The following is a 15000-nucleotide window of genomic DNA, read 5'->3' as shown; positions in this document are numbered from 1 at the left end:
GATGATTCGCCTCAAACGACATCGAAAGCAGACATTCATCAGAGGAAGGTTATGCTCTCAGTGTGGTGGGATTTTAAAGGAGTCGTGTTTTTCAAGCTCCTACCAAGGAACCAAACAATCAATTCGAATGTGTACTGACGGCAATTGGACAGTTTGAATGAATCCATCATCCAGAAACGTCCAGAGCATTTAATTGTAAAGGAGCTGTGTTCTATCGTGACAATGCGAGACCACACACAAGTTTGATCACCCATCAAAAATGATTGGAGCTTGGATGGGATGTGTTGCCACACCCACCATACTCGCCTGATCTTGTGCTGTCAGACTTCCACTTGTTTCACTCTCTTCAAAACTCCTTGCGTAGTATAATGTTCAATTCAAATGAGGCTGTAAATCAGTACCTTGTTCAGTATTTCGCAAATAAAGACAGGTCTTTCTATGAACGAGGAGTTAAGAAGCTCACTGAAAGATGGCAAAAGGTTATCGAACAAAACGGGCAATATATCATTGATTGATCTTTGTTCTTTATATAAATAAACGACCTTTGAAAAACATAAACAATATACGTCATGACTTTTCTGACAACCCAATATTACACATAAGGTGTGCTGAGCACAGAGAAGTGAACAGACGCAGCCCTGTTGCCAAGGACTCTACAGTTTATGGGAGAAACAGACAAGCACACAGGTAAAATCAAAAAGCAAAATGATGCTACAGCACAAAATTAACCATCGCCAGCAACTTCTTGTACACAGGGCTGTGATAATGAACGATGGCTGATAAACTAAACCTTTACGAGTTAACAACTGACAGAATTTAAACCTGAAAGTGGTCCCCAAAGAAGTGACTGAGGGCCTAGTCCATTTCTGGAGCTTTAAAGTCCTCTGGAGGGTAGATGTATACATACAAGGAGAAAAGATGTGACTGATGATATTGTTCAATATCATGTAGAGTGTAACTTCATATTTGTAAATGCACATGTGTATCTGCAGGTCAATCAATAAATTATGTATGATGTTTATAAGCTTTATATGTCATATATGTTATATGTGTTATATATTTATGTATACACACATATATCTTATTGGTTGACACACATACCAATTTATGCCATATACAGTATATACGTCTTATATATAGTATATATATTTACACACATATACACACAAAAGACAAAACCAACACGTCTAGGGGGTGGGATGGTAGGGAGGGAGTTGGTTTTCATTTATTATGTTAGATAAAACTTATTTGTTCCATACATTTAAATGAGCATTTATTGCTCCAACAATTTCCTTTTATACGTTTAAGGAAATCAGAACAAACTTTATTTTGAGTATGAGTACTGTGAAAATTAGTAATCCACTCAGTCTCTCACTTCTGTCATTACCTTTGCTTTACTTAACATGATAGCTGGCTATATACTTTAAGACCGGGGGGCATACATCAGAAACAATCTCAATCATATCTCAGCTAGATTTGGCCCAAACTGTACCCAGCTCTAGTTCAAATAATTAGCCTTTCAGAAAAATGGCAAAATAACTCAATATTTGAATCATAACTCCCTGTATTTCTTGCCTTTTTACCTACCTGTTTCTGTAACATTTTCAATTCATAAATTACTCTACTAAGTGATTCTCTCCATCAGAACACATTTGGTATTTCCTTTAAATCTTAAATACTATCATATTCACTCAAAAATTCTAGAAACAAAATAACTGATTCTCCACAAAAAGTTCTGAGTTATTTGCTGAAAATGCCTATTTACACCATTTGAAAAGTACACACTATGCAATATTATGAACACTTGTATAGTATTAAAGTTTTTGTGTACCCATCATTTAGAAACATCATTGTAGAAAATGGCCTTTCTATATGTTACTAATATATATCTCATTAGTAGAGACACGCAGACCATAAGTTTCAACACTTGGCACACCCAGAACATGTCTGTTAAATAGAACGTAATGATATCAGGGAGAAATAGACCTAATGATGTTTAAGAGCGAGATATCGAGAAACTTTCTTGAGATTTATGAAATGCACATGTTGCTAAGGACGAAGTGGACAACTTACCATATCAGTCCCGCCCTAGAGGACATGGTTGGTAACACTGCAGTGTAATCTGTGCCATCTACAACCCCCAGGATCTCAACACTTACTAAGTACTGGGTAACCAGAAAATATGTGAGATTCTTCTCTTTTCTACTCTTCATTCTTGTTTTCTTCTCTCCCTTTCCTTTCCTTCTGCCTATGCCACAATCCCACCAAGCATGTTCAAAGATACTCACTAGGCCTCAGGGTAGAATGTTCTAGCAAAGACTGCAAAAACCTCTGCTCTAAGGTATAAAATTGCCTTTAGCAGCAATCACCTTAAAAGGTTCCAAAGAGTACTGTGTACTGGGATAATACAAAAGTTCAGAAAGAGAGAGTGCTTGAGAGAAACAGATGAGGAGGGAGGGGATGGAGGAAATAAAGATCATACACAGGCAAAACCTGTAGTCAGAAATCTGCAAGACTTACTTAGGGGTCAGTGTGACCCATCCGCTTGACTGTGGGTGAATAATGGGATACGGCAAGAAAAGGAGGACGGCATCATTGCGGAGGGCCTAGGACGTCAGCTGCGTACTTCGGACCTTACTTATCTTTAAAGGAGACTGTTCAAGAGGGAGAGAGTGCTACAAAAATAACACTTTGTGACAATGGTTCTGGTGGCTGCAGGAAGAATGGAAAGGGGAACAACCTGAAGGTGAGGCACAGGTTTGAAGTTAATAGCAGGACATCGAACAGGAAATCTCTAATGGGTCTCAGCCCCAAAAGAGAGAAGTCAGGGTTAGAAATGAAGATCCAAAAGGACGAGGAGGGGAACAGCCAAGTCCATAATGTGCTTGAGATTTTTTTCCCACACTTACCACTTCACAACATTTACTGAACATCAACTATGTCCTTCAAAAAAGAAAAATAGAGAAGAAAGCAAAAGAAAGGAAGAGAGGTGGGGAGGGAAAGAGAAGGAAAAGGAGGGAAAGGGAGAGAGAGAGAAGTAGAGACAAGGCAAAGGGCTGAAAATAGAACCTTAAGGAATACTCACTTCTAGAAGGCAGAAATAGCAACAAAGGATAAAGAGATTAAGCAGGATCGTGTACTATTCACAAAAGCCAGGACATAGAGGACATCTGTTCCTTTTTCTTCGATCCTGTGTCCCTTACACCAGGGAAAGCATTTCATAAATGGATACCAGAGATGAGTATATAACAATGTCAAGTAGAAAAACAGGTTAAAGGGAATGAGAATTTCGAAAAGATGACTGAATTTAGCAAGTAGGAGGCCAACAGAAGCTGTGAGAGAAAGCTGCTTTAGTAATATCAGTAAAAGGATGGCAGCGAAATTGGTAAATTCATGATCAGAATGAAAAACAGACACGATGCCTGCAGATAAATGTTAACAAAACTTTCTATCTTGGGATACTTCCTTGTCTTTCAAGTGGCAAATAAAAATAATCATAGATACATTCAACTACCCACTATTACTACCTCTATCAAGGTGAATTTATCTTGTTTTGTTTTTTTGCCTTGGTGCCTTTAATCATACTGTTTTCTTACCCATTGCAAAATGTCCAAATCTTAAAATGGACCCCTTCAAGGCCTACCTTAAATGCTATCTGCTCCACAAAGCTCTTCCTGATTACTTGAAAAATATTCATAAGCGTTCTAAGGTATTATGAGATTTGTTGAATTTTCTACCCCAGTGGAAATGTTTTAAATTACACCAACCAGAGAACAGCAAATCACAGTTACGTACAGAAAGACTCTTGTTTAAGACACGGTACAAAAGGAAGGATGGGTAAGCCATGCTCTGGCTGAAATGCATTATTCTATTAAGTGAGATGCACTGCAACCAAATGCTATACCCGAGGTTTGTGATACCTCACTATGACTTTTCTGAAGGTGACTAATTCCCTTACTACTCACATTCCTGTAAGACAGTGTGGTATTGGTGTCATGATAGAAAAACAGATCAGTAGGACAGAATAGAAAGTGCAAAAATAGATCCACAGGTGCACAGGCAATTCAGTGGAGAAAGAACAGTCTTCTCAACAAATGGCATCGGAACAACTGGGCATCCTATACAGTAAAAGTGAGCCAAGATCCATACCTTATACCATGTACATCATTTAACTCAAAATGGACCACAGACCTGAAAATATAAAACATGGAATTGTAAACACTTCTAGGAACAAACCTTTGTGACCCTGGATTAGGCAAAGATTTCTAAGATCTGACACCAAAAGCACAATGTAAAAGAACAAATAAAATGGACTTCATTAAAAACTTCTGCTCTACAATAGGCACTATTGAGAAGAATAAAAAGATACGCCATAATGGAGAGAAAATATCTGTAAAGTATATACTTGATAAAGGACTTGTACGCAGAATATATAAGAAACCTCCAAGTTCAATCATAAAAAAAACAAATAATCCAATTAAAAAAAGGGGCAAAAGATTAGGACCACCTGACCACAGAAGATACAGGGATGGTGAAGAAGCACTTGAAAAGACACTCAATGTCATTACTCATTTGGAAATTAAAAAACACAATGAAAAACAAATAAACAAACAAAACCATAACGATACCACTACATACCTATTAGGATGACTAAAACTGAAAAGTGATAATAACCAAGTGTTGACAAGGCTATGGAGGAACAAAACGTCTCAAATAACGCTGGTGGGAATGTAAAATGTGGAAAGAGTTTAGCAATTTCTTAAAAAGTTAAAATTACACTTACGATATGATCCATTTATTCCACTTCTAAGTATTTAGTCAAGAGAAATGAAAACGCATACCCATAAAGACTTGTACATGAACACTTATAGCAGATTTGTTAGCCTAATACTGAAAACAACCCAAAGGTCCATCAATAGATAAATGATGAACAAATAATGGTTTATCCACAATAGACTTACTTAGCAATAAAAATAAACGAGCCATTAGTATAGGCCAAATGACATTGATGAATATCAAAAAAATTTTGCTGGGTGAAAGAAACCAGGCAAAAAAAAAGAGTATTTATTGTATATGTTTACATTTTTATAAAATACTAGACAATGCAAAGGCATCTATAGTGACAGAGAGCAGATCACTGGTTGCATAGAGCTGTGTCGGACAAGGGAAGAGCTGGAAGGATTATAAACAGGCACGAAGAAACTTCTGGAGATGATTAAAATACTCATTATCTTGGCTGTGGTGATGATTTTGTGAGTATACACATATATCAAAACATAATCAAATTATAAGCTTTATATATGTGCAATTTACTGTATATTAATTATACTTCAATAGAGCAGTTAAAAAATTAAAATAAATGAACTCTCGTCCCACTCACTGCAATGACTTTGTGGAGGGCTAGTTATTTTCTTTAGGGAGGGGATGGACTGGTAGAGGGAGACAGGGAAAGTAACCCGCATACCCTAAAACATTCCAGAGAAAATCTAATAATAAGGAGGATTATGGGTATGGTGGCAAATTAGGTATGAGATTTAAGCAGAAGTAAAAAGGCAAGTCTTTCTGAAAATTACTTCTGGTTAGTCCAGGTTAGGCTTCTGGTCCACACCCCCTTAGCACTTGCACATATATCCTTTTCAACTTGTCACAAAGTAGTTTCCACCTCTCCCACTCCAGGGAGGCAGGGGCTGTGCAGTCTGGCTTACTCCTCAAAGAATCCCTAACACCTAGCAGAGTGCCTGATTGGGGCACATGAGCAATCCAGCATGTGGCTAAGAGTTCAGGGTTCTGAAGTCAGACCACTTGGATTCAAGTCGTAGCTCCATTGCTTCCTAGCTGTGTAACTTTGGAAAAATTATTTAACATCTCTCTGCCTCGGTGCCTTCATCTGGAGAGAGAAGATAATAATAATACCTACCTCACAGGGTTGGCGTGATGAGCAAATCAGTGAACATGTGAATAGGCCTGCCCTACAGTGAGTATTATATTACAGCTGCCGTTCCTGTCACTGCCATTGTCATCAGCATCATCTCCAATCATTTCAGAAGGGCATTTAAAGGAAATTCAGGACTATCTGATTTATGAAGCCAGATCCATATCTGAGGAATAAGTGGCCTTGACAGGAAGCAGATAGTATGTAAAGAGCTATGTAATTGGGTTAGGAGGAAGGGCAGTGGAGGGGGCAAGGAAACTCCGACACTTACCCGGTGTAGGGTTAACACATTTCTGTTGAATGAATTAATCAAGCGAGAAAACCATGCTTGACCAACAAGGGAGTAATAATATGTAAAGGAACAGAAAAAGCACCAGTGATTTTTATCCCAAAGCAAATCTCCACAAGCGCAAAGCAGGTAACATGGACAATGAGAAACCATTTCCCTGTGTTTGAAATTGAACAAGCTAATCAAAAGGAGAGGCCATGGGGTCTTGAACGCAGAGCTGCCTCTCTCCGTGGGCTGTGTTCGCCATGCTGTGCCTTCCAGATGAACTGCCAGACACCGCCTGACTCTCATCCCTGCCGGGCACAGGGGCAGGGCTGACAGCAGCCATGCAGCAGTGTGGGAATCCTTGGGCTGGCACCAGCCCCTTGCTCGATTCGGAACTGTAATCTCTTCAGACTTTGATTTAATGCAGCAATTACTGGTAATGTGGTTTGAAGGAGACAAATGCCCAGTGTAGCCGGCTGTCGCTTACTCTGCTCATGATGCAGGAACATTTTTTAATTAAAATTCTCTTTATGATAAAGGAGCTGCTTCACTGAATGTCTCTGTGCAGCCCTGATATGGGGCTTCCCCCAAAGAGGATTAGGAATCAAAGGGGCCTCTCCTCCCTGCTGGCAACGCATGCACACCGCAGGCACTCCGCCACCCAAAGTGGTTCCTTACCCCGAAATTTCCCCCATTTATAGAATTAGATCCTGGTAGGAACTCTTCTCCAGGTCTCACAGTCCCAATGTCAGCATTGTCGTATTGCCAGTAATGAAGACTTTTTTTGCAAAGAAGTTCCCTTAATTTTCTTTTAAATAAATATGCAAAGTAAACTTTCATAAACAAACATGCATAAAAAGACTTATTAATTTCATTAGGAAAAAATAAAGGCTAGATGAATATAAAATATCAATAGTTCTAAAGTCAATTTTGTTTTAATTCATGATACAATGGTTTACTATACCTTTTATATTTAGGAATTCCTGAGTAATTGTGATAAGTGAGATAATCATAGGAAGGTTAATATAGAGTCTGCCAGGATTTTTTGCTCTCACTATAAAACCATCATGTTCTAGCAGTTTAAGGAATCCACATTAGATTATTAGTTAAAAAAAATAATAGCAACAACCACTCAACAACAAGGAGAATAGTAATTATATGGGCATTCAAGGGAGATCATTCAGTATAAGTTTACTGGTTCCTCAATCAATCAGCAAAACTTTTGATCCAATTATAAAAATTCCCACACCTAAAAGCAGAAATATGGGGGGGGGAATATATATATATATATATATATATATATATATATATATATATATATATATACACACACATACACATTGTTAGCTAGGATCTATTATTTTGATTGCCTGGAAAGGACAGTCATTGACAATTACCCTTTAACTGGCCGAGTGGCGCGATGGTTAAGAACTGGTTTGGGACGTCAGAGGGCCCCGGTTCGGATCCCACATGTGAGGGCCAGTGACACGGCCCTCTACAACAACAACAAAAAAAAAAAAAAAGAAAGAAAGAAACAGCACAAGGTCCCAATCAGTTATCTTCTACAAAGTGGAAGCAAAGCTATCCAAGACCAAACGTGTTATTTTCTTAAGGCACACAGCACAATTTCAATGTGAAGGTCAAAAGTTAAGAGCGGATATTCTGTTCCACTTATCAGAGAGTGGTGTCTCAATTGTAAGTAATTCAGCTAATATTTTTTTGCTAAGAGCCTCTAAACTCATATAACATCCCCCTTTCAGAAGGGTGCCATACGCCTTCTCAGGAAATCCAAGACCAGATTCCTTCTCAAGAGGACTTGCCAAACAAGACCTACTTCAGTCTTAGGTGTAAGAATACACAACTGATGTCATCCTTGCAATACCGATGTTACTCTGAAGAAGTGTGTGTGGCTCTAAGGCTCTTTGTGAGAAAAATCATCTTTTCCAGAGAGAAAAATACCATTGGAAAAACGATACAGTAAATAGGCACACAGAACTATATGAATATATACTACACACACACACACACACACACACACACACACACACACACCTTGGCCCTTGGGAAATTGGTTTGGCATAATTAACAAGATTAAAAAGGGATTTAGGATAGATAAGATGAAAGTTAGTCTGATCCTTACAGGATTAAACCCAAAATCCTAATATGAATCCAGCGATTTTTAAGATCAGCAGCATATAACAGGATTAAACCAATAGCCGCTGTTGTTTTCATCCTGGAAACAAGCACAGTTGGCAAATCCAGACCTCGAGCACCACCTCAGCAGTTAAGGGCTAAAACTGGGGGCCCTTACTACCACTCAGCTTGCTGGCCGCCCTATTTCTACAAATCTAAAATCCTTTATTTAAAGTCCACGAAACTTGGAAAACTAAATAAGTTTCATTCTTCTTCATTTCCCACCCCAACTGTTTTTCTTTTTTTTCTTTTGTGGTGGTGGAAGAGGAATTATTTGGTGATGAAATGTGACCTAAACATCATGATTGGTGTGAATATTCAAAAACATTTAGCAGCAATGGGCGGTGAGCGACTGCCTCACCCGGGAAGAGCGCAATGATAATACCAACATGGGCCAGTGAAGCGACCTCCTCCACAACTAGACTAAGAACAAAAGGGCAGCAATTTGTCTGTTCCCCTCCCCCAATACCCAATAAAATCTTTAAAGAAAAAAAAAATTTTGTCTTTATTACCTCCAGAGTAAGTTCCCTTCAATCACCTTGGCCAAAAATAAAATATGAATATCAAGCAAAAGACACACTTTTAGATATGATTATTTTACCAATGTAATATCTAACATTGTATATCACACCACTTTTTAAAAACTAATTTTTATATTACCTATATAAACTATTAAAACTGAATGGGAGGGAGGGAAGATTAAGATAGAAGTTCTGGTTCAAATCAATTAGGGATCAATACATACTAATACGAGTATGTATACAATCTGTTTAGAAAGTCTAGGTTAATACTAGAGTACTTGTTACTTCCCGCTTAAAACAACAATGGGAAAGGATTTAATACGGATATTTTGGAATCATCTTTTAAAACTAAAACAACATACATAAAATTCTTAAAAAAGTGATCATTAAAATCATGTTTCTTAGGAAACTGTATCGAAAAGTGTATTTATTCACCACCCAAATCAAAGAAATCCAGGAAAATCAATCCCGAAGTTCTAAAATATTTCTGAGGGCAGGAAGGAGTAACTGTGTTACTTGCTATCTCCTTCCTTGCATTCCAGCTGGGTGTCTCACTCACTCTGCCAAGCTTCGGGCTAACGAGCTTAGGAATTCATTCCTACCTTCACACAAGGCAATGGATTGATTGGTTCAGCATCCAAGTCAAGCCTACTGTGTATTCTAGCACCCAAAGGTGCGTGGCCCACAGTAGGCTGCACAATATATTTGCTGAAGAAAAAAAAAGGAAGAAAGAAACAGCATCCCAAGACTATTTACTAGAAGGGCCTTGAAGCCGTCGCATTCAGGCACCTTACCCAAGAGTCAGGTCGCTAAAGTACTGCCTGGGATATTTGCTTCAGCATCAAAACTTACCTGCTAGACTAGTATCCCTGGATTCCAGACTCAGACCTGACCTTTCTGTTCTTTCGCAGCCCCAGGGAGAAAGCCCACTCTGGCTCTGGTTTCTTACACACACAGGCCCTCACTCCAGTACATCACCTGGACCCAGCATGCTCTCTCCACCTAACCAACCACAAGCCGCCTCATCCAGAACACCCAATGGCACGCAGCCTCTTGACCTGTGGTTTTAGTGTGGACGTTACGCGACCTGGAGCTATTCTGTATTTGTTGCTTTTCATATCCTACAACTGAATTGGGAAGCAGTATCTGTTTATGATGCATCCTTTTATACAACAGGATAAATGATTTGTTCTTAGTCACAGTAAAGGACAACGTCTAGATTGCAGCTGATTTTCCAGGGCCTTCTGTCCAGCCCATTAAATACCATACCTCCCAACTCAGCTGTTTCAACTACCTTCAACTTTTTTTTAAGAAGTACTAAACTAAAGAGATGTGAAAAGAAATTAAGTTCCTTAAAATCTAGATTCTGTTATTAGCTGGTACAGGTCTAACGCGCACACACATTTTTACCTTGAATTTAACCCATTCTTTATCCGCGTGCCAAGCAACATCAATCATCTTATAATAGTGCCCAAATACTTCCTGTGGCACCAAGTTCACAATATTCTGGCTAAGTCTGGACAATAGCAGGTGACAGAAGAGTTAATGCATTCTTTTTTTTTTTTTTAAGATTTTATTGGAGAATTGGGGGAGGGGAACAGTGCTGGGGAATCGGGGGAAGGGAAACAGACAAGTTGCTGTCCTTTTGTTCTTCAGTCTAGTTGTGGAGGATGTCGCTTCACTGGCCCATGTTGGTATTATCATTGCACTCTTCCCGGATCAGGCAGATCGGTCGCCGGCCTCTAGACGGCTACTCACAGCGGCTCTTGGCAGCTCACACTGGCTGCCGGCCACTCACGCTGGCTGCCGGTCACACACAGTAGCTTATGGCAACCCACTGTAGCAGGGGCTGCAGCCTATGCCATCGCCGGCGACTCATGGCAGCCCAGCTCCAGGTCGAGCTGTTGTTCACCATCTTAGCTGTAGAGGGCAGTGTCACCGGCCCTCATGTGGGATCCAAACCGGGGCCCTGCTGCACAGAGCTGGCGTCCCAAGCCAGCTCTTAACCAACGCGCCACTAGGCCGGCCCGAGTTAATGCATTCTTAATATGGTCGGGCTTCACAGGGCCCATGATCCTCTCAAAACCGTGTGCAAATGTTGGAAATATGTACACTGTTCTGTAGGCCTGGCCAGAGCTTTCATTAGGTTCTCAATGAGGCTCAAGACCCAAAAATAAGACCCAAAATAAAAGCTAAAAACCAACAGACCAGAGAATGAACAGGGCTATGAGGTAATTCCTTCTTTAAGAAGCTATTCCATTCAAACACTCCTATTTTTCCTTGGAGAACAACTAACATTTCTAATTTAGTTATTTCCCCCAAGCTCACTTTCTAATCCTACCTCTTTTGAATGTTTCCCTTTTGATTAAAGGGGACTTTACTTTCATTTCTAACCATCATCTCCTTTCATAAAACTCCCAACTAAGGGGCCAGAGACCCAAATCCTAGCTCCACTGTAATTCTTTCAAGTCAGGGACCAACTGACAAGAAACACTCCAGCTCCAACATCCCATCTGTCTTACTAAGGGGCAAGGAACTAAGCGAGATCTTCGTTGTGTGTGTGTGTGTGTGTGTGTGTGTGTGTGTGTGTGTGTGTGTGTGTTTTCTGTTTTTTATTAAACAGTTGTTTGAGCCAATCTGGCTTCAAATCCTCAAGAGGAAATCTGGGGTCAGGAATCCTCTGCCCCGTTTTGGTCATGCCTGAATTGTCCTCAAGTCATCCCACATCTTGCAGTCTGAACACACTCTAATGACATACTTCCACTGCAGACTTAACCAGAGTGGAAATTCTTTCAGTCACTGAGAAAATTAGAGACTCGGAGCCAGTGTTTCTTAACCATTGAAAAACCCCTTGTTCTACAATATTGACTCGCTTTTATCTTCTGACTCTTCCATCAGCCCAGAATAGCACAGCCAGCCTTAATTTCTGCAATGTTCCTTGTAATTTAGAGGTTCAAATACTCTTTTTTGAAAACTGTACAGTCTCTCTCACCCCAACCCCGAGATTCTGAATTAAACCCCCTTCTCATTCCTGACTGAGATCATGGCTCTAAACACACAGAATGTTAATAAGGAATTTTGTGGCAAGGTCCATTCCCAAGGTTCAAAATAGTAATCTACATACAAACAATACGGATAACAAAAGAGGGCTTTTCAACTTCCGTATCATAAGAAAAACAACAAAATCGAGGGCCGGCAGAGTGGCGCGTTGGTTAAGAGCTGGCTTGGGACACCAGCTCTGTGCAGCAGGGCCCTGGTTTGGATCCCACATGAGGGCCAGTGACACTGCCCTCTACATCTAAGATGGTGAACAACTGCTCAACCTGGAGCTGGGCTGCTGTGAGTCACCGGCAACAGTGTGCGTAGTCTGCAGCCCCTGCTGCAGTGGGTTGCTGTAAGCTACCGTGTGTGGCCGGCAGCCAGCGTGAGAGGCCGGCGGCTGGTGTGAGCTGCCAAGAGCCGCAGTCCAGAGGCAGGCGACCGATCTGCCTCACCCAGGAAGAGTGCAATGGTAATACCAACATGGACCAGTGAAGTGACATCAACTAAAGAACAAAAGGACAGCAACTTGTCTGTTCCCCTTACCCGATTCCCCAGCGCTGTTCCTCTCCCCCAATTCCCCAATAAAATCTTTAAAAAAACAACAACAATAAAATCAAATAAAAAACCAACAGGAGTTTCTGGTTAACTGAGCACTGTCATAGGTGAGAATCAACACAATCACAGAGCACTATACTATAGATATCTGATGACATGAACACCGACTATACTGCAGAGCAGAGGCAGACAGTGCAGGAGACTTGGCTGGATTTACACAAAACATGCTTTCTGAATAAATGGCTGATAAAAGCAGGTCTCAATTTCCTCTCAAAATGCTAGTGTATATTATGTTTTTAGGTACTGACTTCCAGTTATTTGAAATTTCAGGATTTGTTTGGAGGCAACAAGGAGTTTAATGAAATATATTCTTCTGACCTTTTATTCAGAGATGTGTAAAGAAACATGATTTAGTCCACTTACCAATGCAATGTGAGACATGGCTACAGAGAATACGAAATTTAAAGAAAACAGCTCACTGGGGCTCTCTCAACATGTTCTGGATTGCCTTTCCTCCTCTTCTTCTTCTTATTACTTTAAAAGCTTTTCACATCAGAGCCAGCACTACTTCCCCCTCCCCCTGCTTTTCTTGCTTCCATTTAGTTCCATAGTTTAGAAACTGTTCATTTGACAGGTTTACTCTTCTTGCTCTTACTTCTTCCCGCCAGTTGGCTTCCACTCACCAGTATCCTGGGGGAGTTGGTATGTTGCTACCTCCTTTGAAAGCTATTCGAAAAGGTCACTATTTTCATTTCTGTTAATTACCTAGGGAGAGACAGATGAAGGGAAACTAAACTTTGGCAGTACGTAAACATGTTTCCAAGACCCACGCTCTGAAATACAACTGGCTTTCCCCAAGTCATGTGTGTTGTGTGGTTGGAGGAGAGGGGGAACAAAAGAAATGTGGGGCTAAGAAAAGGGGATTTTTAAAAGTAGGAAGATGTGGAAGGCTCTGTGCTGAAGAAAAGGCTAAACAATCGTTAAGAGAAGCTTCAAGTTGAATGTAATATCAGTATGCAACAACGGAAATACAGGGAAGAGGTAAAGTCCTGGGAGCAACAAATTATTAAACTGAAATAAAAACTGATCGAGGCGGAAACTGGGAAAAGATTGATCTCCTTCAGAAAGAGGTCAATGATCAAGTCTTAAGGCTAATCAAACCAGCCTAACCTGAGCTGTTCCTGTTCAAGGGGTTTGGTGTGAGAGGACAGGACAAATCTCCCTTACCTCCTACTCATATGGGAAGGAAGACCGTCAAACTCAAAGCAAGAAAAAGAGAATCGCGGCCCAATGAATTAAAAAAAGGCACTAGCAAGAAATGGTTGAGGAGTCATTTGTTAACTGAACGGAAGTTCAGTGTTGGGCTCAGGTCCGAAGAAAAATTAGAGTGCCAGCATGCAGCAGAACAAGAAGACCAGGCGAAGAGGCTACCCAATCTAACAAGGGTAATGTTTAACCCTTGGCACAAGGGTAATGAGGCATCAAATTATTTAAAGACTGTGCTGACTAGTGGGAAAGTAGCTCCTCAATATAAGGGCAGACTAAACTCTCTAATTTAGAGGAGAGACTTGAACTTGCCAGCCTTCTGTACTCAAAGCTGGGTGGGGCAAGGGCAGGCAAAGACTCATCGCTAAGCGAGATAGTATGCTCGAGTTCAAATCAGTTCAGCACCTACTCCTGAGTGCATGATATGTGTTCGGCACTGTGCTAAGTGCTGAAACACAGAGAATTTACCCGACTCTAAAGAGTTTATGGGAGACACCAGAGTGGCCTGTCCGTGACCACTGAATAGGGTTGCTGTTAGAATTCCATGTGTTAATGACCTTAAAATGTTTAGTAAAGCCTGGCAAATGGTAGGCATTCAAAAACCAGTAGCTGCTAATCAGCAATCTTATAATTATTACCATCATCACTACAGTACCTACTACCATGTTGTAGGAATTACAGATTTTTATATATTTTTATTTTTTTAGTTTTCAATTACAGTTGACCTACAATATTACATTAGTTTTAGGTGTATAACATAGTGATTAGACATTTATATAACTTACAAACTCATCTAGTACCCATCTGACTCCATACACAGTTATTACAATATTGTTGACTATATTCCCTATGTTGTACTTTACAATCCCACTACTGGTTTGTTTGTTTTTTCCAAATTGGGAAACAGTGTGTTTTTCCAGGACCCATCAGCTCCAAGTCAAGTAGTTGTTTTAATCTAGTTGTGGAGGGCACAGCTCCTTGGCCCATGTGGGAATCAAACCGGCAACCTTGGTGTTATGAGCCTGCGCTTTAACCACCTGAGCTAACCGGCAGTCCTTCTCCCCCCTACCCATGACTGTTTTTATAACTGGCAGTTTTTACTTCTTTTTTTTTTTTTTTTTTTAAATTGGGGAATTGGGGGGATGGGAACAGTGCTGGGGAATTGGGGGAAGGGGAACAGACAAGTTGCTGTCCTTTTGTTCTTCAGTCTAGTTGTG

General features: G+C 40.3%; 1 protein-coding gene across 27 annotated transcripts in view; it reads right to left on the bottom strand.

Annotated features, from left to right (window-relative positions):
• The window catches only part of RBFOX2 (RNA binding fox-1 homolog 2), a 253002-nt gene that overhangs the window by 112837 nt on the left and 125165 nt on the right, over positions 1 to 15000 (bottom strand). Inside the window, exon 1 of one of the 27 annotated variants that reach the window (XM_019625534.1) lies at positions 12941 to 12973. The exons of the other annotated variants lie outside the window; for them this stretch is intronic. Within the exon in view, the coding sequence (XP_019481079.1) occupies positions 12941 to 12958 (18 nt within the window). The 5' untranslated portion in view covers positions 12959 to 12973. Of the gene's footprint in view, positions 1 to 12940; positions 12974 to 15000 lie in introns of those variants that run through there. 27 annotated transcript variants of the gene reach the window in all.

Source organism: Hipposideros armiger, unplaced genomic scaffold, assembly GCF_001890085.2.
Source record: "Hipposideros armiger isolate ML-2016 unplaced genomic scaffold, ASM189008v1 scaffold_633, whole genome shotgun sequence".
NCBI classification, from domain to species: Eukaryota; Metazoa; Chordata; class Mammalia; order Chiroptera; family Hipposideridae; genus Hipposideros; species Hipposideros armiger.
The sequence above is the reverse complement of the archived record's forward strand: the minus strand, read 5'-3'. Positions and strand labels throughout refer to the sequence as shown.